Here is a 24,303-nt window from a genome sequence, read left to right as displayed (position 1 = left end):
TAAATGGTTCCTTTCCTTGTCAAAGCTTTCCCTTTCTCATGAAAGGAAGGGTAAAGGGGAATTGCTGTCATAAGCTGGGATTTGGCTAGTAGGTATTTGCCTTAAATGGCAAAGGAATCAGGTCAGGATCAAAACAAACCATGACTAACTGCTGCACAGGGGCTGCCCTGCAAAGTTTAACTGACACTATAACTGAAGAGAAGGCAACAACACTATGCACCACAGAATTATGGGAGATGCTAGACTACAATGCAAAATGTCCAGAAGGTTAGAGCAACTTAACCCTTCTTTTTTATGAATTATAATAGGGTCTTTCATTATATAAAGAAGCCACCAATTTGACATGCTATTTGGTAAGCACCATACACACAGGAATTTCCCTGTTTCTATACTACATATTTCATACTACATACATATCTTGCAACATTTAAAAAAGAATAAAGCAGCAACAGATTTAAAATTGTTATGGAAATTAAAATGCCAACATCTTATTTTGTTTGATAAAAGTATACATCTTAACACTCCTTCTTTCGTTGTGTCAGTCTAAAGGAATACTTCCAACACACCAATGAGTATCAGTCTGACTCGCTAGATTCCATGCTACCAACACCAAAAGAAGAATTCTATGTGGACTCCCCCTAAAGGGTGTAATGACAGTCTAGATTCCTATACACAATGCTTCCACAACCATGCACAGACTGAAATTATACACAAATATCAGCAAATGAAATACAATCTCAACTGTGCTGAACACTATGCTGTCCAGAGTCTCAAAAATAACTGTCATTGTAATCAAGCCAGCTGACAAAGAGGGTGCTTTCATCATCATGATTAAGTCAGACTATGAACAGGAGGCAGCTAGACAACTATCCAACACATTTTACAAACCTTTTTCCTCAGATCCCACTTTAGAATTCCAAAAGAAAAAACACCATCTACTGAAAGAACTCCCTGCCTCTACTTGGGACCAAATTCACTCAGACACACCATCTGAGCCCCGACCTGGATTATTCCACTTACTACCTAAAATCCACAAACCTGGAAACCCAGAACACCCTATCATTTCAGGTATGGGCACCCTTACTACTGGACTGTCCAGCTATGTAGACTCCCTCCTCAAACCCTACGCCACCAGCACTCCTAGCTATCTCCGAGATGCCACTGACTTCCTGAGGAAATTACAAAACATTCGAAACCTTCCTGACAATTCCATCCTTGCCACCCTGGATGTAGAGGCTCTCTTTACCAATATTCCACATGAAGATGGACTACAAGCTATCAGGAATACTGTCCCTGACGTTACCACAAAAAATCTGGTGGCTGACCTATGTAACTTTGTTCTCACCCACAATTATTTCCAATCTGGGGACAATTTATACCTCCAGATTACCAGCATTGCTATGGGCACTCACATGGCCACACAGTAAACTAACATTTTTATGGCTGACTTAGAATAATGGTTCCTTAGCTCTCGTCCTGTTACCCCCCTTTACCTGTGATACATCGATGACATCTTTATCATTTGGACCCATGGTAAAGAAACTCTGGAAGAATTCCACAGAGATTTTAACAACCTGCATCCTACCATCAATCTCAACCTTGACTACTCAACATGAGAAATACATTTCCTGGATATCACAGTACAAATCACTGACAGCCACATCAACACCATTCTCTACCGGAAACCCATTGACTGCTACACTTACCTGCATGCCTCCAGCTTCCATCAAGCACACACCACATGATGCATCATTTATAATCAATCCCTTAGACACAACAGCATCTGCTTTGATCCTACTGATAGAGACTGAAAACTATAAGACCCTTCCAAGCATTCATAAAACTTAATTACCCATCGGGAGAAGTAAAAAAACACATTAAGAGGGCCAGACGAATACCGATAAACCAGCTACTTCAAGATAAAGGCCCCAGAAGATCAACAACAGAACGTCACATGTCACCACGTATAACCCCCAACTCAACCCCCTGAAATGCATAATTAAAAACCTACAACCTATTCTGGATCATGATGCTGCATTCCACAAGGCCCTAGGCGGCAGGCCTGTCCTTTCCAATAGACAACCTCCTAACGTGAGAAAGATTCTCAGCAGCAACCACAGGCTACACCACATTAATACTAATCCTGGAACTTTTCCTTGCAACAAACCCCACTGCCAACTTTGTCCACATATTTATTCTGGGGATACCATCACTGGACCTAACCATGTTAGTTACAACATCAAAGGCACATTCTCATGCACGTCCAGCAACATTATATATGCTATTATGTGCCAACAATGCCCTAATACTATGTACATTGGACAGACTGGGCAAAACCTTCACCAAAGAATAAATGGGGACAGAACAGGCATCAAGAAACTCAGTACACATAAGCCGGTCAGTGAACACCTCAGTACTGTGGGCCATTATGTTAAAGACCTGATAAGTTGTGTACTGGAGCAGAAAGAATTTAAAAACAGATTAGAGTGAGAAATTTGTGAGTTGGATTTCTTATTCGAATTCAACACATTAACACTTGGTATGAGCAGAGACATCAATTACCTCACACGTTACAAGGACTGTTTCCCTTCCTTTGATGACTGTAATTATCTCAGGCAGGACAAGTAACATCCCACATGCCCCTCTTATGTATTTGATTTGTCAGTTTTTATTGCCTTTTTTTTTTTTGGTCCTCTGTATTTATAAATGTCAGTCTGTATTGGAAATGAGATTGATCTGATGAAGTGGGTCTGTCGCACAAAAGCTCATCACCAAATATATCATTTTGTTAGTCTAAGTGCTACATTTCTGCTGTTTTGTTTTGTTGAAGTACAGACTAACACAGCTACCTCTCTGTTACTACTCCACAAGCAGTTTTCTGCATGCCACCAAGGATTCTGCATGGCATTTATCTTCTTTTAAAAGGTAAATTATTGCAAGTAAAAAACTGAGGGACATCTTTTTGTGGTGGCCACAGGAAACATAAACCAGGAAAAAGTAATTGAAACAAAATGGAAAAAAAAATTTTGAACATTTTCTGAAGACTGACTGTAATGAGATGTAAAAGACAAGGCAGTAATATACAGGAGTTAGTCAGATGTCTTCCTCCCTGTAATTTACATTTTTATAGTCAAAGATGAAAAACAACATGCATTTAATTTAAAAAAAAAAAAAAAGGAGAGAGCGAGAGAGAGAGAGAGCGTACGAACTTTTCCTCAGTACAGTTCTCCATCTAGTGGTCAAACAAAAAAATCAGAACAAACAAAAAAAACAGTATGAACCATTTGTTATATCATATCATATAAGTGAAGGTATTTTTAATAAAGTTAACTGACAAAAAACTATTCCAGCATAAAGAAGAGTGCAAAAATTTTGTAATGAGCCACTGATCTTTCCATAAACTGCTGACATTCTCCATGTGTAATTAAAATAGAGATTTAGGGACTTTCCACTATTTAATACACCTATCCCTTGATTTACAACATTTGTGCTTTACGACTTTTCACTAGAATGAACCATGTAAATGTATACCTATTTTTCAATTTACAAACACTATTTTCACTATAATGAAGAACCAACCTTTGTCCAAGCAATGTAATATATATAGCTTGTGCTCTGCTGGCAGCTCCATTATTGATTTATGAATTTTTACCTTATGAACAGTTTTTAATCGAACAAATTATGTTTGTAAATCAAGCGACAGGAATATACATAATCGAAGATTTCTTATATGAAAGACAAGAGTCTGTAGAGTTACAATTCAAGACATTTCATTATGCATTGTGCTAAAACTTGAGGGTCTACCCTATTGGGAAATATAAAATCTGAATATTATGGTTAAATCTGGGCTGCGGTTAGAAACAAGGGCAAAAATTTAAGTATTTTATTCAATGGATGTGCAGCCAGCAGACATTCTATGTCAAAGCCCCTTAGTTTTCTGAGAAAAGTTTATGCTGTTTTAAACTCCTGTTTGCTTTGAAAAAAACAACACCACAATATTGTTGAAGTTAAGCTGGATACTGTTTGGCTGAAGAAACTACAGAAACATTCATGTTGAGCTCTTATTTGCACAATCTTTATATCTTAATGATATTGAAGGTGGGAGGGGGCAAAGTATTACTTCATGAGAATTCTGATGCTTAAACCTCGAACATTCAACAATCTTAGAAGTCTTTTTCCTATTCAAATCCTTTGACCCTACAAAGAAATAGGAATCAGAGAGAAGCCACACCTTGTTCAGAAATCCTACCTAGAGACAACAGCTAAGTGGTACAGACTCAAAAACTTAACGGCATCATCATATGAAACAAAGCCTTCTGTCAAATTTGAGATAATTATTTTAACCTCATCTAGCTTTGCCCTTTCAGAATAAGTCAGACATGAAGTGTCTTAAAAAGAAAATTCCCAGATAAGAATACAGCTTTCCTTCTTCAAGATTGTTAAGATATGTAACTGTGTGATGTTAACAGCAGTGAGGACCATTTCTAAATGAAACAGAGATTAGTCAAATGAAGATTCTCGGCTTATCTACAAAGCTACTTAGCATGCAGCAAGCCAGGCCTGCCACATATTAACTAACTACATGTATCCTCTTACCATGTCCTACAGAACTTCAGAGACACAGCAACAGAATTGATATTGTCAGTTTCTGACAGTCCAGCATGCTGCATGTTCACTGCCCACCTTGCTGTGCACTAACACAAATCCGACATCAGACATTTGAACATACATAAGCCCATAGGGAAAAGCAGTCATTCTTCCACAAAAGAATTTTACCACAAGATTACAGAGGGAGACATCTGAACTGGGATTCACTTGCAAATTTGATGTATTCAACCTAGGCCTTAACAGAGATCTCAACTACCTTATGTATGACACAGACAATTTCTCCACCTTTAGTATTTGCACAAATGGGACACATGCTACTCAATTTACTTCAACTGGCTGTACTAGTGACAGGTAATCCTCTCCCTCCCATATAAATCCTAAAAACTATTTATCTACTCCAACCAACTGAAGAAGTTGGGACTTACCCATAAAAATGCACAACCTAATAAATATGTTAGCCTCTAATGCGCTACAGGACTGCTTGTTATTTGTGAAGCTACCAGACTAACAAGGTTACCCCTCTGAAGCTATGACAACACAGCTCTGAGGGTCCATATGGAAAGAAGTTACCGAGTCACAGCTTGTGCTTATGGCAAGGTGTTCTCAATGCAGTTCAGAAAACATGTACTGAAGGCTTGTACTGAAGGCTAAGTTACAATTCTGCACATTTCCTTAGATTTGTTCATTCTGTCTTCAATGCAGTCACTTATCTGTTGGAAAGCACAGGAATACCTACAATTAGGTGTGCTTCTTTTGCTTCAGGCTTCACAATAAAGCTCACCTAATAAACTATTTTGCTAGTCTTTAAAGTGCTACTTGACTGCTTTTTGTTTTGATAGTGTATGGACTAGCACGGCTTACTCTCTGTTACTATTCCACTTGTTACTGAGGTTTTAAAACTCATTTTCCCTTGAATGCAAAATGGCACTATAAAGTCACTTTAACTGTCACCAGTCATTGGTAGCCAGATTTTCTTGACCCTTCTATTGTTCAATTTACGCAATAGATTGCCATTCAACATTCCTGGAGTGCATGGGATTTGAACAGACACATCCACACCACACTCATGAAAAAGCTACGACACAAATACCAATTCAGGTCTGAGGACAACCTCATCTGGATGGAAGGTTTCATATTCTCACCCAGGGACAGACCCTATTTTTCCAAATCTCTCTTGATCAAAATAAGGTTTTGGAATGAAAAGTAGAGAGATACCCCTTCATGCTGCTAGGATCACTATTCCAGGGCCCCAAAAAATAAGTAAGATTCCAAACAAATGATGAGAACAAAGATGCTGCCCTCCACAATGTCAAGAAATCCTGTCAGAAAAGCCCCTGGCAGGGTGTTGAGAGGCCCCCAGCCTCTGGTGTACTGCAAGGTCTCCTTGGTGACAGGTCATGCCCGATACATTAACAAAACACAAAGTTTTACTTCGGAAATTTCTTCAGAAAGTGATTTTAACTTAAAATCAATACATAGCCATCCATTTAATCTGAGGGGGTAACTTTCGGCAGGAAAAGACTTCTGGAAAAATCCGAAGTCTCCGGACCTGTCAGGGGTAGTTCCCTGTCAGGTCCACACCCAGCCCCCAGACTCATGAATAATTCATGAGCTGGGTGTATAAAAGAAGGTTGCTCACCACAGATGGGGCCCTTGGGGAAGGCCTTGTCTTATGACTTGGACCAGCCCCTTTCAGTAGCCCCTCGGGATGAAGCAGATGAAAAATCACTTCGCACTACCCTGAGGGAAAGCATGCCACCGGACAGACAAGCGGCACTGAGGGGACCTGGATTGCTGCACCAGGCATCGCCTGCAGCTCGCAGCTATAACATCGTGGCGAAGCCCAGCAGTGACGGCAATGTACCACATCACCTGACACCGCTCCCCAGAAGGGGCTGACTGGACCAGGACCGGCCCTCGCTGCAAAGAGACTTCTTTACCGGACTGGACAACTCATCAACTAAGCAGCTGTGAGCTGAGGCTACAAAAGAAAGGCCGCTCCTGCTGCTGTATCCTTTCAATATTGACTCTCTTTCTCTTTACTCCTATTCACAGTTACTGATATTACTGTTTATTATTGTTAATTATTACTGTTGTTATCGTTAAGTATTAGGTATAGTATTATTATTATAAGTTTATTGTTTAGTGTCTCTTAAAGACCTTTTATTGCTGTTAACTTTGTACAATTATATATACTTACAAATTCGTTATAAGTTATTATTGGTGTCAGGGATTAGCAACCCCTGAGCCGAACACTTATAACTAAGGGGTGCTAGGAAGCAGCAGCTCCACACCCCCTTTAGGTAAACGCAGGGGGTAGCAGGGCCCCCAAGCGTATTATACTTGAACACAGTATTATACTGTCCTATTTTTGGGTCCCTGGGGAGTAGTGCCCTCAGTGGACTTAACTGACAGCAGGGATTGTTGTCCAGTTTAAACAACACCCTGTCGGTCATATAGAGCAGTGTCTCCCGCACAGGGGCACACTAGTGTATATTCTTTGGTGCTTCTTCGGGCAGTCTGTCAGAAGGCATGGGAATGGCACTTGTATTCATCTTTTATGTAAGTAGATGTAATTAACTGGATTAACTATAACCAAAAGGGTTTTTTGGTGAACACTTATAATAAACTTCCACTTTGTTTTTTGCAACAATTAATTACTCTTAGCCTCCATTTTCTCTGGGTCATACAGGGAACTGCAGTGACCTAACACCAGGGGACGCCCTCTAAGGAACTTTATTAGCTACTGCTGACACCTGTGGTTCTTTTAATCCGACCACCGTGCTAAATTGCCCTGGGGTCCTTTTAATTCAATCAGGCATCTCTGTGTCTCATCTTTAAAGCAAACTGTTTTTATTAAAAGAGGGAAACCCACCAGGGGTCGTTACACCACAGACCTAGAGCCATTGTTAGAGCCTAGGTCTGATACAGCTTGGCATTTTTGGTCGGCTCTCGCAGCACCCTCATCTCGCGGTTGCTTGCCACATTCGGCGTCTCGGCAGCGGCTGCGACACACAACATCGTGGGATGGAAGTAAACAGCACAGCCAGTCAAGTTGTTCTGTGGCTAATCAAGTGTATAACAGCTAAAGTATGTTTCTTGACAGCAATTGCTTTGAAACCCGTAGATCAGCAGCCTTGCATTAATTCCACTAAGTGTTTACCCTCTGTTGACTTTGCTCAGACGACTTTCATAACATCAGTATCTGTTTAATTTCTTCGAGGAAGCTAGAAATGTGTCCATATCTTTGTGACTATCCAAGGCAACAGCAGTTCATGCCTCCAAACTCTCAATTAATAAAAGCATATTAAAATTTATTTTTTGATTCCTTCTTAACCCCCACATACACACACCTCATGTCAGAAGACTTGCACTGAACTAGATTCCTGTAAAATGATTTGCATTGGGATTATATCCAAGAACAAATTACTTGCCTGTCCTTTGTGGCCAATCACCATCTTCACAGCTTATTCAGCTCAATTCTTCTTATAGTAATTCCCAGGGTATGTCTACATTGCACACTAAACCTGAGCTCTGACTCAGGTTTGAGTCCCAGGCCAGCTTCTGTCCACATACACACCAGTCTGACTCTGTTCAGCCAGCACTTAGGACCCAGGTCCCTATGAAAACGGGAAGGGTGGGTCAGGGCCTATCTCCCACTGTAATTTGGGTCCAAGCCCTGTCATTTTGCAATGTGGACACCAAAAAAGCTGCAGACCCATGTCAGAACATCTCAGTAGCAGAGTATGGATGTATTACAAGGCTGTAAACCTAGGCTGAACAACTGTAAACCCAGGTTTAAGCAGCAGCGTGAACACTCCCACATGGGTTGGGAAATACTGAGAGCAACAATCCTAAATCCAAAAAATGCGCATTTATAGTGCAGTGTAGACACACCCTCAACTGAGCAGCAGTAGCTGTACTTAACTTCACCAAAGTTAAACTGACCTTTTTGTTCTTCAGGAGCGAACAGGACTTCTGAAGTTCTCATTATTTTACCTGGATATTCCTGTTCTATTTATAAAACATGTTGGATGCTGGAACATTGGATCATCATCCAGAGTGAAACCTGGGCTACTGAACAACAGTGTCCCCAGAATTCTGCAATCCACGGAACCTTTTACATTGTTTCACTGCAAGAGCAACCACTCCCTACCTATTCACACATAGCTTTTAGCATGTAAATTATTCCCAGCTATACTGTCCCTGTACTTAGCCAGCCACTTCTGAATTACATTGCAGAGTGACACCAGTACATCCCACACTTTCCCAAACTTTCCCAGAAACATGCATCCTGTATTGCCTAGCTTTTTCTTTCTGGACAATACAAGCTCATAAGAAGTCAACCATTTTATGAATAGAAAATAACATGCACAATTCTGTTATCTCAAATAAAGTTTCCCAACCCCATCAATCAAAAACACTGGTTGTAACAAACAATAAAACAAGTTTATTAACCACCAAAAGATAGACATAGCCTTAAAGTCTGCACCCTAGTTTTGTCGGAAAAACCCACAGAGCAGCTACATGCAAAACGTGCTTTGTCAACGGACTTTCAACAAAGACAGCATTGTGCCTCTCTATGTTCAGGAATAACGCCTTCGCTGACAATTTCCTGTTGACAAAAAAGCCATGTAGACACTCCAGTGACCCTTTTGTCGATGGACAGGGTTTCCAGTTCCCCGGGCGGCCATGTTTGCTGCACTTCCAGTCGGCCCTTCCGTTGACCCAATGACTGGGCAGTCTGGCTGCTATCTATCAACAGAGCAGATTGCTCTTTCGATCAGCTTTTGTGTGTGGACATGATCTGTTGACAGAGGTTTTGCTGGAAGATCTCATCCGACAGTAACTTCTCTCAACAGATCAGTGTAGTGTACACATAACCTAAGTGTTTATAAGTAATGAGGCATTAAAAAAAAAAAAAAGGTGAGTTGGTTAAAAAGAAATAAAAGGTAAAATACAAACTAATTTAACAAGTTAAGAAAACAAAGCAAAGGGATTGATCTCTCTCTCTCTTATCACATCTTCTCTTGAAGTCTTACTGGATGGATTTTTCAGGCAGGATCCCTCCACAGTCCAATGATGCTTCCCTTATTTTCAAGTGTTCCTGCTTATTTCAAGTGCGTTTCCCACTCCCCATGTTTCAAACTTGCTAACTTTTCTGGCAGCTATTATGGAGAACAGAAATGTAACTTTCAATGGAAGACGGGACACAGATCAGGTGGGCACTCGACTAGCACCTGAGGGCTGTAAAATGTCCCATAATCTATATTTGAGCTCCTGAATTTCAAGTTACACCTGCAGCTTGGATACCACCTGTGCAGGAGTTCCTGATAGTGCCTGAATGCATCAAATTGAGACAAAGAAGAAGATGGGGAAACTGCCTCATCAGGGGAAGATGATGAAATTGCTCCCAGTACCTCTGGATCTGGATCGCCTTTGTCCTCCAAATAGGCCAAGCGTACCGCATGGACTTAACTAGGAGATGCTACTTCATGTTCACATACCAGTCTCAGGTGCCCCAGCATTACCAGTATGAGCAATTAAATGGAGCGGAAAAAAGAACAAAGGTGGATTTTTTTTGTTTGGTTTAAAGATTTATAGAGTAAAAGAGCTTTAACTGAAAACTGGATCCTACTACCTGCTCTACTTGGAGACAACAACAGATATTTTGGAGCATAACCTTTCATGGGCAAAGACCCACTTTGTCAGACGCATGAGTGGGGGTTCCAGAGGAGGGTCCAGATTTATAGGCTCATGAAAAAGAGGGAGTCCCAGTCAAGCAGAGGGCCAGATTTGACAAGGGGTCAGAGTGGGCCACATCCTCCATGACTGAATTGACCTAATCAACCAACTTTGGCCCTCCTCTTGACTAGGACTCCCTCCTTTTCATGAACCTACAGATTTGAACCCTCCTCTGGAACCCCCACTCATGCATCTGACAAAGCAGGTCTTTGCCCACAAAAGCTTATGTTCCAAAATATCTGTTAGTCTATAAGGTGCCACAGGACTTCTTGTTGTTTTTGGAGATACAGACTAACTTGGCTACCTATCCAATACTTGGAAGCAGACACTTCTGGGCAGTTTCCAAAATTAGGTTACATCTGCTTACTGCATCAAAAGACCAACATGGCTCTAAAGCTTAACTATCTCGTTTATGTCCCTGAGGCATACTGAAGCACTATAAGTATGACTCCAGACAGAAATGTAGTTCTGTGTGTCTTTTGATATCCTAGTGCTCAGTAGGAGGTGCGACAGCATTCCAAATCCATTCAATGTGTAATCTCATCAATTGTGGCATTCTGCGACAGCATACTCAGTAGGTAGGAAAATGTCTACACAGATTTAATTACTTAATTTGATAGACATGTCCAGTCCCCAGCATGGGGTGGTACTATACTTCAGTTGTCTTTAGGCTGATTGCGAAAATAAAATAACTGACTTCACAGTTATAACTGGACATCATCAAATGAACAAATTCTGGCTCACCTTTCCAAGGCAGTGCCACTCCCCTCTCCCCCTCCATACTCTATGTCAATATAATTTCCTGGTGACTTTTCTTTTTATTTTGCAAGGTTGTTGTAACCATATTTGTCTCAGGATAAGAAAGGTAGGTAACGTATCTTTCACTTGATCAACCTCTGTTGCTGGAAGGTACAAGCTTGAGGTTCCGAGAGAAGAAAAGGAAGAGTTCTCTGAAGCTCAACAGCTTGTACCTTCCACCCATAGAAGTTGGTCCAATCAAAGATACTACTTCACCTACCTTGTGTTTTTCTTTTTTCGAAAGTGAGAATAACAGGGTAGCTTGATTTCAACCACATTTAGAGAACAGATTATGATTAAATTCTTATTTATAGTTAGTAAACCAAACTGACCTCACCTTCGGAGAAAGAGAGGCCAGAAGGAGAAGGACCTTGTCCCAGGTCAAATACTAATGAATAAATTAGTATGGAAGTATTTTATTTATATATATAAAATGTGAAATCTCATCATAAATCAAAGGTAAACAGACAATAAAAATAAATCAGTATTGTAAGAAAGAAAAATACATACCTTCGCTACAGAATGGTCTTTTGATACCAGAGAAATTCACCATTTCATGCAGTGTTTTTTCCTCTTGGCAGTATTCACAGTATGTAACTATGCAGTGGAGTTTCTTATAATCATCAGAACAAGTTCTGCTACAAAACTGGTATACTTTGTTCTAAACACAAAATAAAGTATAAAAAAGGGGTTACGTATTCGGATTTGTATAGTGTCCACTCAACTAGAGCTCAGACCTTCCTGGCATGCATCCCTCTCCAAGACATCTTAGAGCCACAACATAGCCCCCTGTTCACACATCCTCAGTGAACCATTTATGGTGAACGTTGGGGTTGCATGTGGCGCCTGGCATGGCAGACCATAAATGTTTGCGCAGCCATGTGGCCCAGCAGAAATAGGCACATGCCTGGCTGTTGTCAGATGGAATGCAGATAATGACATAATGAGCTCAATGAGCTAAAATTGTCTAAAAGACAAGAAAATCCTTGTATGGGTCAAGTCAAGCACTCCTCCAAAGAATTCTATCCTTAGTGGAACTATTCACACATTTTGTCATTGACCAGTAGTTCCAAGGAAGCAGCACGTAGCTTGCAAAACAGTGGCTTCTTGATGGACCTGCTCCTTGGAGCTGCCTTTGACCAATTAGTTTTCAAGGTAAGGGTAGATCTGGATATCCCAGTGCCTAAAATAAGCCACTGCTATGCACCTAGTAAAAACCCTGTGTGCTGTAGCCAGGCCAAATGGGATGACCTCAAACTGCTAGTGGGCAGACCTCATTGGAAATGGAGGAAGGGTCTGTGGCCTGGAAGAACTGCTATATAAAAGTATGTACTCTTCAGCCTCCCAGACCCAGGGAAGGAATAATAGAGGCCAGGGAGACGATGAAAAACTTTAGTTTTCTTTAATTGCATGTTGAAATCTTACAGATCAAGAGAGGGGTGTAAACCACCCTTGGCATTTGGGATTAAAAAAAAAGTACCAGGAATAGAACACCATATTTGCATGGGAGTGAAGTATCCTCTGCCACATCCAGTTGCAGTGCCCCCTGAACCTCCTGAACAAGGAGACTTTCCTGAGCCGCATTCCTGAGAGGAACAGGGGGTTGGAAAGAAATTGGAGGTGTAGTCTTGAGACATCATGTTGAAGACCCAGCAGCCCAAGGTTACAGCAGTCCAGGCACAGAAGAAAAAGGAAAGTTGGAAAAAATGGGTAAATTGGATGCAGGAAACAGTCTGGAAGGTCACCCTCAGCTGCACTTTCAAAATGAATTCTTGGTCCTTATTTGATGAATAAAGCTCAACTGAGTGCGGGGAAGGGGCAGATGGCTAAGGTGGAGTCTAAACCCCTTGGCCTTTCTGTGCAGTTGGTTAGGCCAGGACTATCTACTTTGTCCCTCAACCAGCTGTAGTTTGAACTGCTTAGGTGCCGGTCCTGGGACAAAAAGCCCCAGGGTTTATAGGGTAGTTCAGGAGTCCTCCGAACCATGCAGCTTGCTGTCTGTCTGTTCTGCAAACACAACCAGGCTGTCAAATGGGAGGTCCTGTATTAACTACGGTACCTTGGGGGACAAACCAGAGAGGACCAGGCAGAAAGTTTGCCACATGGAGATGACGGATGCTATGGTATGGGCAACAGAGTTTGTTGCATCAGACGTCATTTGAAGGGACACCATAGCTACGTCTACACGTGAAGCCTACATCCAAGTAGCCTATTTCGATGAATAACATCTACACGTCCTCCAGGGCTGGCAACGTCGATGTTCAACATCGACGTTGCGCAGCACCACATCGAAATAGGCGCTGCGAGGGAACGTCTACACGTCAAAGTAGCACACATCGAAATAAGGGTGCCAGGCACAGCTGCAGACAGGGTCACAGGGTGGACTCAACAGCAAGCCGCTCCCTTAAAGGGCCCCTCCCAGGCACACTTGGACTAAACAGCACAAGATCCAGAGAGCCGACAACTGGTTGCAGACCCTGTGCATGCAGCACGGACCCCCAGCTGCAGCAGCAGCAGCCAGAAGCCCTGGGCTAAGGGCTGCTGCACACGGTGACCATAGATCTCCGCAGGGGCTGGAGAGAGAGCGTCTCTCAACCCCTCAGCTGATGGCCGCCATGGAGGACCCTGCAATTTCGATGTTGCGGGATGCGCAACGACTACACGTTCCCTACTTCGACGTTGAACGTCGAAGTAGGGCGCTATTCCCATCCCCTCATGGGGTTAGCGACTTCGATGTCTCGCCACCTAACGTTGATGTTAACATCGAAATAGCGCCCAACACGTGTAGCCGTGACGGGCGCTATTTCGAAGTTAGTGCCGCTACTTCGAAGTAGCGTGCACGTGTAGACACGGCTCATGGCTGCAGCCATACCCTCATCAAGGAGAGCTCAGAATTTTTTCTGGGAACCTTCCAGGAAGGAGCTCTCAAACTTGACAATGCTTTGCCACATACTGAAGTTGTAGTAGCCAAAGAGGGACTGGTGGTTGGCCACTCTCAACCCTATACAGGAAAAAGTAATAAACTTTGTGTCCAAAAAGATCCAGCCTCTGAGTCTTTGTTCTCTGGGCAAAGCCCCAGTTTCCCACACATTCCCTACGATTAACTGCCTCAACCTGGAAGTGTTACAAGCCAGACGCCAGAGGGATATCCTAAAATAATGCAATCCTCCTTCTCAGATACCCTTGGCTCCAGTCCATTGAGCTCCCAGCAATGCTAGTTGTCCGTTCAGATGTTCCTGCCAGGGAGCAACTGTCTTAGGGGGTCTGCACAAGATTAAGGTATGCCTCATATCCTGCTGCCAGCACCCATAATCCAGTGTTGACAGTGCACACTGCTGAGTTTGCCTCCTTAGCTCCAAGGAATGACGACTCCAGGTGGACAAGCAGTGGCAGGACATCCCTCACAATGGGGAGTGGTGTCGCTGAGGTGAGGTCAAGCAGTAAGATGACAAAGACCAGTTTTCCCCAAGACCTGGGTACCACCAGGGCCAATGCAGGCAGCACTGAAAGTGTTAGCAACTCCTAAGCAGCCTGGAGGATTTTAGGCATATACCATCCCGAGGCCCACATCTGTGTTTGGACGCTCAGGTAAAGAGCAGGGTGGGCTGCATCACTCAACTTGAGTGGAGGCCCGAGTTTTCTGAAGGGGGAAATCAACTGCTATGCATGGGCCTTTGCAGGGAGTAGCAGATCATCCTCTAAAAGCCTTAAAACAGCAAACTGAAATACTAACACTAAATTACAGGTTCTACTTCTTGCTAGTGTTTAACCTTCATCTGACAAAGAGCACCAACCATTCCATGAACCTTAAACAGGGTAAGCAAGAAGGAACTGAAAATCGGGGGATTTGGTGGCACCCCACACCAGGCCATATAAAGGGTACCCCAAAGGGCACCAGTGCCGGTCCTCTATGGATTATTGCTGAGGGACACACTTCTGGCAACAGTGCATATGGTGAGCACACACACCTAACATGGAAATGGACAAGAACAAGAATTCAAAGAACCCAGTCCCACCACGCTTAGAATCCATGTAACTGTGGTTATTTCCTAAACACTATAAAAGAGGGATAATTTGCCCCTAAGTGGGCTGGAAATTGGTATGGAAGTTGATGACTGTCATGCTGACTTTCACAGGACAGCCAATTTGGCTACTCGCCTAAAACTAATGGAAGATTTGAAGATGTAGTACTTCTCCTTAATTTGCCCCTATCCCAGACACAATACACACTGAAAATGGGGACTACTATGGCAGATGGCTATTTCACGTGAGAGACAGCACTTGAAATTTTGAGAAGGTGGTTCCAATTATGTAACTAATCTAGTACTAAGGTTTACCACTGACTGTGACTACATAAAGAAAGAAAGAAAACTCTCAGACAATACATAAGGTAAATATCACATAGAACGTGCTAACTCAGGATATGGGTAGTGAGAGGGCACTGAGAAAGTTTAGGGATGCACCATCAAAGCCACCACCAAACCCTTGGAGAAACAACAAGGGGCAAAAAGGAGCATACATCACCCAATTGGTAATATTAAGTAAAACGCTCCAGCACAGGCACATCTGCAACTATTTGAAGAATCAGCAGACTTCAACTTCGACTACTGAGGTGAGGCTAGAAAGTTACTTTTTTACTATAAACTCTAGATCCTTCAGTTTTTTAAATGTATACATGATATTGAAGTACATGCACATGGATGCACACAGAAAGGTTACTCACCGTAGTAACGGTGGTTCTTCGAGATGTGTCCCCGTGGGTGCTCCACATTAGGTGTCGGGCTCGCCCGGCGCCGCAGATCGGATCTTCCAAGCAGTTTCTGCCGGACCGCGCATGCGCCGGTGCGCGCCGCTCCCCCGCGCGCTCCCGGCCATGTGCGCGATCCGGTCCCCGCCAGTTCCTTGACCAACCGCCTCGGATGCTCCTGCAAAACACTAAACAGAGATCCGGAGCGGGGAGGATGGGCGGGTAGTGGAGCACCCACGGGGACACATCTCGAAGAACCACCGTTACTACGGTGAGTAACCTTTCTTTCTTCTTCGAGTGTCCCCGTGGGTGCTCCACATTAGGTGACTACCCAGCAGTAACCCAAGATAGGAGGTGGGTAATCGGATTATGTGCAGCTTGTCCCCGAGAGGACCGCTGCCAAGAGACGGGTATCCTCTTGGAATACCCTGTGAAGGGCGTAATGTTTGGCGAAGGTGTCACAGGATGACCAGGTCGCCACTCTGCAAATGTCTTTTAGCGCAACGCCCTTGAAAAAAGACTGTTGATGCTGCCACCGCCCTAGTGGAATGAGCCCTGGGCGTGGCCAGTAAAGGAGTCTTTTTGAGTTTGTAGCACATTTTTATGCAAGATACGATGTGCTTAGAGATTCTCTGCGAAGAGAGACATTCTCCTTTTGATTTGGGAGCGATAGAGACTAGGAGCCTATCCGTTCTCCGGAAGGACTTGGTCCTGTCCATATAGAAAGCTAGCGCCTGCTCACGTCCAGGAGGTGTAGGCGCACCTCTTTGTTAGAGTTATGAGGCTTTGGATAAACAAGGGTAAACAATAGGTTCGTTAGTATGAAACTCAGAAAGAAACTTTAGGAACAAAGGCTGGATGCAGCCGTATGGTTACCGCCTCCTTGGAAAAACAGCGCAGGGCGGCGTTGCCATAACTGCCTCAAGCTCGCTCACCCTGCGAGCTGACGTGATTGCGAGAAGAAAGGTCGTCTTCATCATAAGGAGGCGGAGGGAAACCGTGGCCAAAGGCTCAAACGGTGGTCCCCTTTTCGCATTAAGCACCAGGTCCGAGTTCCACAGAGGTGGAAGCGGTTTCTGAGGGGGGTATAGGCTTACCAGCCCTTTGAAGAACCTGGTAACCATGGGATGGGCGAACACCGTGTGCCCTTCCTCTTCGTGTCTGAACACCAAAATGGCGGCCAGGTGGACCTGAAACGAGGATAGCGAGAGTCCTCCTCTCTTGAGGTCCAGTAAATACTCTAATATCACAGCCATAGGCACCGAAAGGGGGCTAGCTGTTTGGTAGAACACCATGCCGTAAAGCGAGTCCATTTCTGCTTGAAGGTCTTCCTGGTGGAAGTCCTCCTGCTACTTTCTAGGACTTGCTGCACTTCCTCCGTACATGTGCTCTCTAGGGAGCTGAGCCATGGATTAACCACGTTTGTAGTCGCAGGCTTTGGGGGTGCGGATGCACTATGGACCCCTGGGCTTGCGTGAGCAGATCCCGCGCCACCGGAGGGGACCTCAGTGGCCGGTCCGACATGCGCAGGAATAGGGGGAACCATTGCTGTCGATCCCACGTTGGGACTATCGGGATCATTCAGGTTCCTTCCCTCCTGGCTTTCTGCAACACTTTGTGGATGAGCACTGTGGGAGGGAAAGCGTAAAGCAGGGGGCCCCTCCATGAGATCGCGAAGGCATCCCTCAGGGACCCCCGTCCCAGTCCTGCCCTGGAGCAGAATTGTGGGCACTTCTTGTTGTGCTGAGTAGCAAACAGGGTCTATCTGGGGAAAAACCCCATGCGTGGAAAAATCGGTTGCAGCAGATCGGGACGGATCTGCCACTTGTGCGTGAGTGCGAAACGCCTGCTCAGCTGGTCTGCCTTCACATTGCGAGCGCCTGGTAAGTACGAGGCTTTCAAGGTTACATTGTTGGCGATGCAGCAGTTCCACAACCGGACTGCTTCTACACATAAGGCACGGGACCGAGCTCCTCCTTGCCGATTTATATAAAACATGGTGGAGGTATCGTCTGTACTGATCCCGACTACCTTGCCTTTCAGTTGGTCTCGAAAGTGTCTGCAGGCGTTGAACACTGCTTTGAGCTCCAGTATATTTGTGTGCAGTGACTGCTCCATAGAGGACCACAGCCCTTGCGTCACCTCTTCGCCCATGTGTGCTCCCCACCCTATGAGGGGGGCATCTGTAGTAAGAAAAACCAATACGTGTGGTTGGTGGAAGGGTACCCTTGTTAGCAGGTTCTCTGGGTTTACCCACCGTTGCAGGGATTTGCGCACCTCCGTTGTGGGCGACGCCATCCTGTGAACAGTGTGTGCTGCCGGTTTGTATACGCTCGCCAGCCAATGCTGCATGCTGCGCATGTGTAACCTGGCGTTCTGTTGTACGAAACGTTGCTGCTGCCATGTGGCCCAGCGGCTGTAAGCACGTCAGAACCGGCACCATAGGGCTGAAGGTGAAGCCTTGCGCGAGGGAGCCGATGGCCCGAAAGCGAGTCTCTGGTAGATACGCCCTCGCTGTAATAGAATTTATGCGTGCCCCTACGAACTCTATGTCCTGTGTGGGGTCTGTCTTTGATTTTGTCAGATTGATAAGCAGGCCGAGCGAAGAGAACGTGCCTGCTGTGACACATATTATGCGTAGTACCTCCTCCTTTGAGGCCCCTTTGAGTAGGCAGTCATTCAGATACTGGAATATAAATACCCCCTGTCTGTGCAGGTAGGCTGACACCACTGCCAAGGTCTTGGTGAAGACTCTGGGGGCTGAGGAGAGCCCAAACGGTAGGACCTTGTAAGTCGAGGGCTGCGAACCAATCTCCATCGTCTAGTGCCGTAAGGATGGAGGCGTTTGTGATCATCCGAAAACGTTGCTTGCGCAGGTACCGGTGAGGCCTCGAAAATCTAAGATGGACCTCCCCGTGAGGAAGTACCTCGAGTAGAACCCTCTCCCTTGCAGTTGCTCCGGCACTCTTTCCACTGCCCCTACGAGCATGAGATGGTCTACCTCCTGCTTGAGCCTCGCTACATGGGAGGTCTCCTGGAGGTGGGGCCCCGGGTGGAGGTCATGGCGGTGGGAGCAACTGGGAGGGGATGGCGTACCCCGTGGCTATGATCTCCAGCACCCATGTGTCTGTGGTGATCCTTTGCCACTGGTTATAAAATGGTCGGATGATGGCCTTGAGCACTGGTTTCGTGCCCTCTGGAAGCGAGTCCATGAGGGAGGTCAACCTAATGTGGTTGTTGAAATTATGGTTCGCTAGATGCGCTGCGTAATTTGCCATTGGCAACAGTAGCGTGGAGGAGGAGTAGACCTTTCTGCCCAACAGCTCTAGCTTTTTGGCATGTTTGTTTATTCCCCCACGTTGCGACGACTCCGCCACCAAAGAATTTGGTTGTGGGTGGCTGAACAGGAACTCCATGCCCTTCGTGGGCACGAAGTATTTTTTTTTTTTTTTTTCGCTCTTTTGTGGACAGGCGGAATAGTCGCAGGAGTCTGCCATATCATAGTGGCAGGCTCCAAGATTGCGTCATCAGCGGTATTGCTATTTTGGAGGAGGCCGGAGGTCTCAGATTTTTGAGGAGCTTATGGTGTTGCTCTTGCACCTTTGCTGTCTGGAAGCCTTGCGTGAAGGCCACCCTCGTAAAACAGCTCTTGGAACTGTTTGAGATCGTCCGGAGGATGGACGCCCCCCGGGGCCGTAGCCTCATCCGGGGAGGAAAGCGAGGAACCGCTGGGGTACGTCTTTCTGGACCCTTCCGGTTCCTGCTGATGATGGTACACCCTCTCACTAGAGGTGTGCGAGGAAAAATCTCGGGGTTCCATAACCAGTCCCCCCTGAGATGCTTAAGTCTCTGTCCCCGGCCACAATTGCCCTTGGGGGTACGAGATCGTTCGTAGGGATCTTTCCCTAGTAGATTGCCGATGGTGTCTATGCCCTGCGTGGTAGGGGCGACCACGGCAGTATAAGCACTGGTCTTGGGAAGGTGACCTAGACCACTCCCTTGGTGCATACCCTTTGCGTCTGGGGGAGGGAGACCGTCGAGACCCTGGAGAGAGCGACTTTGCCTAATAGTCCAGCGGTTCAAATCCCAGGAAGGGTGGAGGTGGTCCCAGCCAGGGTGAGGCTGGTTGCAGAAATGGAGAAGGGGGCTCTGGGTAGGCCAAGGAGGGGGGGGACCCCTGCCTTCTAGTTGGAGTCTGCAACATAGCGGAGGGCTGTGAGAAAGCAACTACACAGCCCTGTGCGGAGAGGGGCTGCAATGCCTCCTCTTGTGTGCAGTCTTCCCCCTCCCTTGAGGAGGTAACTCCGCCCCTGACATACAGGGGATCCCGGCCACGTCCGCACCGAGCTTGGCACACTCGAAGTCGGTGCCGCATGTGCGGTGTCCTTCGGTGCCGGCAGGCTGCGTGCCTGCGCGCTCTGCACCGCCGGTTTTCCAGGGGTCGGTGGTACCGGCGCTTGTTTAGCCGCCGCCCTGCCTGCGGTGCGGGGCGGCTGGCTGATTATCGAAGGGTGAGCCGCTTGCACGTGGCTCTCCGTGCCCCCGCCGATCAGCTGTTGCTGCGGCTGGGGGCTGCTCGCTCCTCCCGTCCCGCTCGTTGTTGCTGCCGGCAGGGATCGGGCTGGGGGGCATACAGGGCATTCCGGCGTCCGCACCGAGCTCGGCACGCTCAAGGGCGGTGCCGCACGTGCGGTGTCCTCCAGTGCCGGCAGGCTACGTGCCTGCGCGCTCTGCACCGCCGGTTCCCCAGGGGTCGGTGCCGCTGCCTGCGGTGCCGCTGGTACCAGCGCTTGTTTAGCCGCCGCCCTGCCTGCGGTGCGGGGCGGCTGGCTGATTATCGGAGGCTGAGCTGCTTCCACGTGGCTCTCCGTGCCGCCGCTGATCAGCTGTTGCTGCGGCTGGGGGCTGCTCGCTCCTCCCGTCCCGCTCGCTGTTGCTGCCGGCAGGGATCGGGCTGGGGAGCATACAGGGGATTCCGGCCCCGTCTGCACCGAGCTCGGCACGCTCGAGGGCGATGCCGCATGTGCGGTGTCCTCCGGTGCCGGCAGGCTGCGTGCCTGCGTGCTCTGCACCGCCGGTTCCCCGGGGGTCGGTGCCGCTGCCTGCGGTGCCGCCAGTACCGGCGTTTGCTTAGCCGCCGCCCTGCCTGCGGTGCGGGGCGGCTGGCTGAGTATTGGAGGCTGAGCCGCTTCCACGTGGCTCTCCGTGCCGCCGCCGATCAGCTGTTGCTGCGGCTGGGGGCTGCTTGCTCCTCCCGTCCCGCTCGCTGTTGCTGCCGGCAGGGATCGGGCTGGAGATACTTTCCTCCGTTTCTGCGCTGATGGAGTGAGGGAGGCAGCTTTCCTTTTAAGGGCCCCGGAGGGTCCCTCCTGCTGCGGCCGCTCCGGCACTTCTGGCTGGAGGGCCTTGTCAAGAAGCAGCATTTTTTTTTTTTTTTTTTTTTTTAAAGCCTGAAGAGGATATTGTTGGTGAGTCTTTGTGTTTTTAAGTGGGTACTTAGCACCTTCTTTGTGCCGTTTTCCCCGTCCGATGGTCTGCCTTAGCCGGAGGGCTGATAGCCCTAGCTCCTGGCCTCCGGCGCTTGTTACTGGGACTGGCTGAGCTGTCCCTCTCCTAGCTTGTTCGTTGTTGTTTTTTTTTTTTTTTTTTTTTTTTTTTACAAAATAACAAACGGCTAGCTTATAGTAGCCTAAGTGCCTGAAAAAACTTTAAGAAAAAACAGATAAAGCCATTGAATACACTACTTGGCCTTAGCCTAGTTGGATTCCGTCTGCAGCCGACGGCGGTTAAGAGGAACTGGCGGGGACCGGATCGCGCACATGGCCGGGAGCGCGCGGGGGAGCGGCGCGCACCGGCGCATGCGCGGTCCGGCAGAAACTGCTTGGAAGATCCGATCTGCGGCGCCGGGCGAGCCCGACACCTAATGTGGAGCACCCACGGGGACACTCGAAGAAGAATCTCTTAGTTATAGGTTTAACCTAATACCCAATTTTTCCCAATTAAAATATTAAAAAGAAAAGTTTTTCAAACTTTTAAAGTCTTCCCCACTATTAAAAACACACACTTAAATAACATATAGGTTTAAAGAACCCTTTGCAGGCAACCTATTTGGCAAGCACAAGTATCCACTCTCTACTTCTGCTTCACTATTATCAAGGAACTTACCTCCCATTCCAGTATTTCTGGCTTTGAACAAAAGGAATTTTTGCAATAATTGCATTTCAGCTGAATGTCACTTGGAGAAACAAACTGGCCATTGGTTGAAGACTGAACACCAAGAGTCTACAAAATATAAAAATACACACATCATTGTAGAAAGTGTTTTCTACAAATTCATATATTTCTTACTTAAAATATGTTTCATTAAAGTTATATTGCTTAAATGATAACATGGGTTTTTAATATTATTTAAAGCTTTCCTTGTAGAATGAATAATAGATAAGTCTTTACACTTTAGATACATTCTCTCCACAGACTTGACATTCATTCTCCTCCACTGGCTTTACAGGACTTTTCCCTCATATTCATAATTTCCCACTCTTGCTCTTGTTGTAATACATTTGCTTAACCTCTGTTGATCTTCAGTCTTGTTTCCCATATTCTTCAATCTACTGCACTTAATATCCAGGAGCTATTTAGGCTTTCTCCTTACATGTACATATAAAGCTGATGTACACCCCTCCCTCCCCAAGTCACTGATCAGTTGATGCAACTAATCACAGACATGTACCTTATAATAAACATAATTCCCACCTACAACAATGCTTATATCAGGGGTTTTGTAAGAAAGGAATCAGATAAAGTAATATGTTTAAATAACTCCCCCTTCAAAAAATAAAAAAAAAGGCAGATCTGTCTTGCCCTGAAGCAAAGACCTGAGACTGGAGAGAATGTATCATATCTTAAACGGTCAAACTTGGATTCTAGCAGATGAAATGAGAAAATAAAGGCAAGAGTAGAGGGCTATCTACATCGAATACCCTGTATCCAGTTCCCAAAAAATACTGGGAATACAAGTTGTGTTCCAATGGAATCAGCAGATATGGCAAAAAGAGACACTAGCTCAGGTAACCAGATATCAAGCTATCTGGGGCTTTCAGATTAAAAGAGACACCTTGAATTCCATCTGGAGGTGTACAAAAAGCCAGCATCACAGCTGAAGAACTGGTATAAAATATTTCATGCATCTAAAGCCACTTAGAAGAAAAAATCCATTCTTTAAGAGCTGTAGCTTTCCATTGGTCTTAGAGACCCATTATAAACATCATCAACCTCTGCATATCACTAGATCAATCACCAACTAAGCTGGCAATATTCTCTGTGCTGCAGTCAGGCCAGAACCTCACTCTGAAGTGATCTCAGAAAACTGAAGAAACATGAGATAGCACTTAGCTTCCTCACACCTACCTTCTTAACAGCCTTTCCCTAAAGGCAAACAGACAGGAGAGTCAGTCTGTAAAATGTTTTTTTAAGACTTTACTTTTACAAAGTAGGAAACCAACAAGTGTTTGGGATAAGAAGAATTTACTCATCTCATGCAGGAACGATGATTCTGCGAGATGTGTGTCCCTGTGGGTGCTCCACTCTGGGAGTTGGCACGTCCTCACATCAGCTATCAGAGATTCATTATTAGCAGTAGTTTCCTGTGCTATGCATGCACCGTAGCACCTCCTTGTGCTTTTGGCATGCATGCGGCAGACCCCTCCATTTCCTTTCTACCCATGCTAGTAAAGCAAGGGGCTCCAAAGCAGGGGAAGGAGGGAGGGCAGTCGACTGCCCATGGGGACACACATCTTGAAAAGCCATCTTTACTGCGCAAGGTGAGTAACTTCCTCTTTTTCGAGTAGTGTCCCTGTGGGTGCTCCACTCTGGGTGACTATAAAGTAATAATCCATGAAGACAGGTTTGGAGCCCTGTCACGACCACAGTTGACAGAGTTGCCTATCCCACTTGCAAAGAAGCGAAAGAGCATAATGTTGTGTGAAGAGGGATGGAGTAGGAGGGCAGGTAGGAGGAAGTGACGTATAAGGGATCAACTATCCCTGGGTGATGAGTTCCAACACCTATTTGTCTGATGTTATGCTGGCTTACTGGTGGAAGAAAGAGCGGAGGCCATAGTGGAACTGTGGGTGACCTGCAGATAATAAAACTGGAGTGGGAAGATCTTCTGGAATCTCGAACAAAATCTCAAAACTGCAGTTTTGAGGCAGATGGTTGAGCACGGAGGCCTGATGTTGTTGATGCAGTTGTGGATTGTGCTTTTGAGGCCAGTGTTTCTGCCTGTAATTAAAGGACTGTTGCTGCCTGTACTGCTCGCTCCCTGGGTTTGTGATATGTGGAATTCCTTGCCTGCTTAAAGGGAGGGGAATATATACCCCTCAAAGTCGCCTGGGAATCCTGCATAC

General features: G+C 45.9%; 1 protein-coding gene across 8 annotated transcripts in view; it reads right to left on the bottom strand.

Annotated features, from left to right (window-relative positions):
• The window catches only part of ZMYM2 (zinc finger MYM-type containing 2), a 196,336-nt gene that overhangs the window by 56,612 nt on the left and 115,421 nt on the right, over nt 1-24,303 (bottom strand). For all 8 annotated transcript variants that reach the window (XM_074985173.1, XM_074985237.1, XM_074985228.1 and 5 more), the window contains 2 exons: nt 22,064-22,180; nt 11,662-11,812 (listed from right to left, as the gene is read on the bottom strand). In XM_074985173.1, coding sequence (XP_074841274.1) covers nt 11,662-11,812; nt 22,064-22,180 — 268 coding nt within the window. The remainder of the gene's footprint in view (nt 1-11,661; nt 11,813-22,063; nt 22,181-24,303) is intronic.

The sequence above is a fragment of the Carettochelys insculpta genome, chromosome 1, assembly GCF_033958435.1.
Source record: "Carettochelys insculpta isolate YL-2023 chromosome 1, ASM3395843v1, whole genome shotgun sequence".
NCBI lineage: Eukaryota > Metazoa > Chordata > Testudines > Carettochelyidae > Carettochelys > Carettochelys insculpta.
This window is presented reverse-complemented; position numbering and strand designations above follow the sequence as displayed.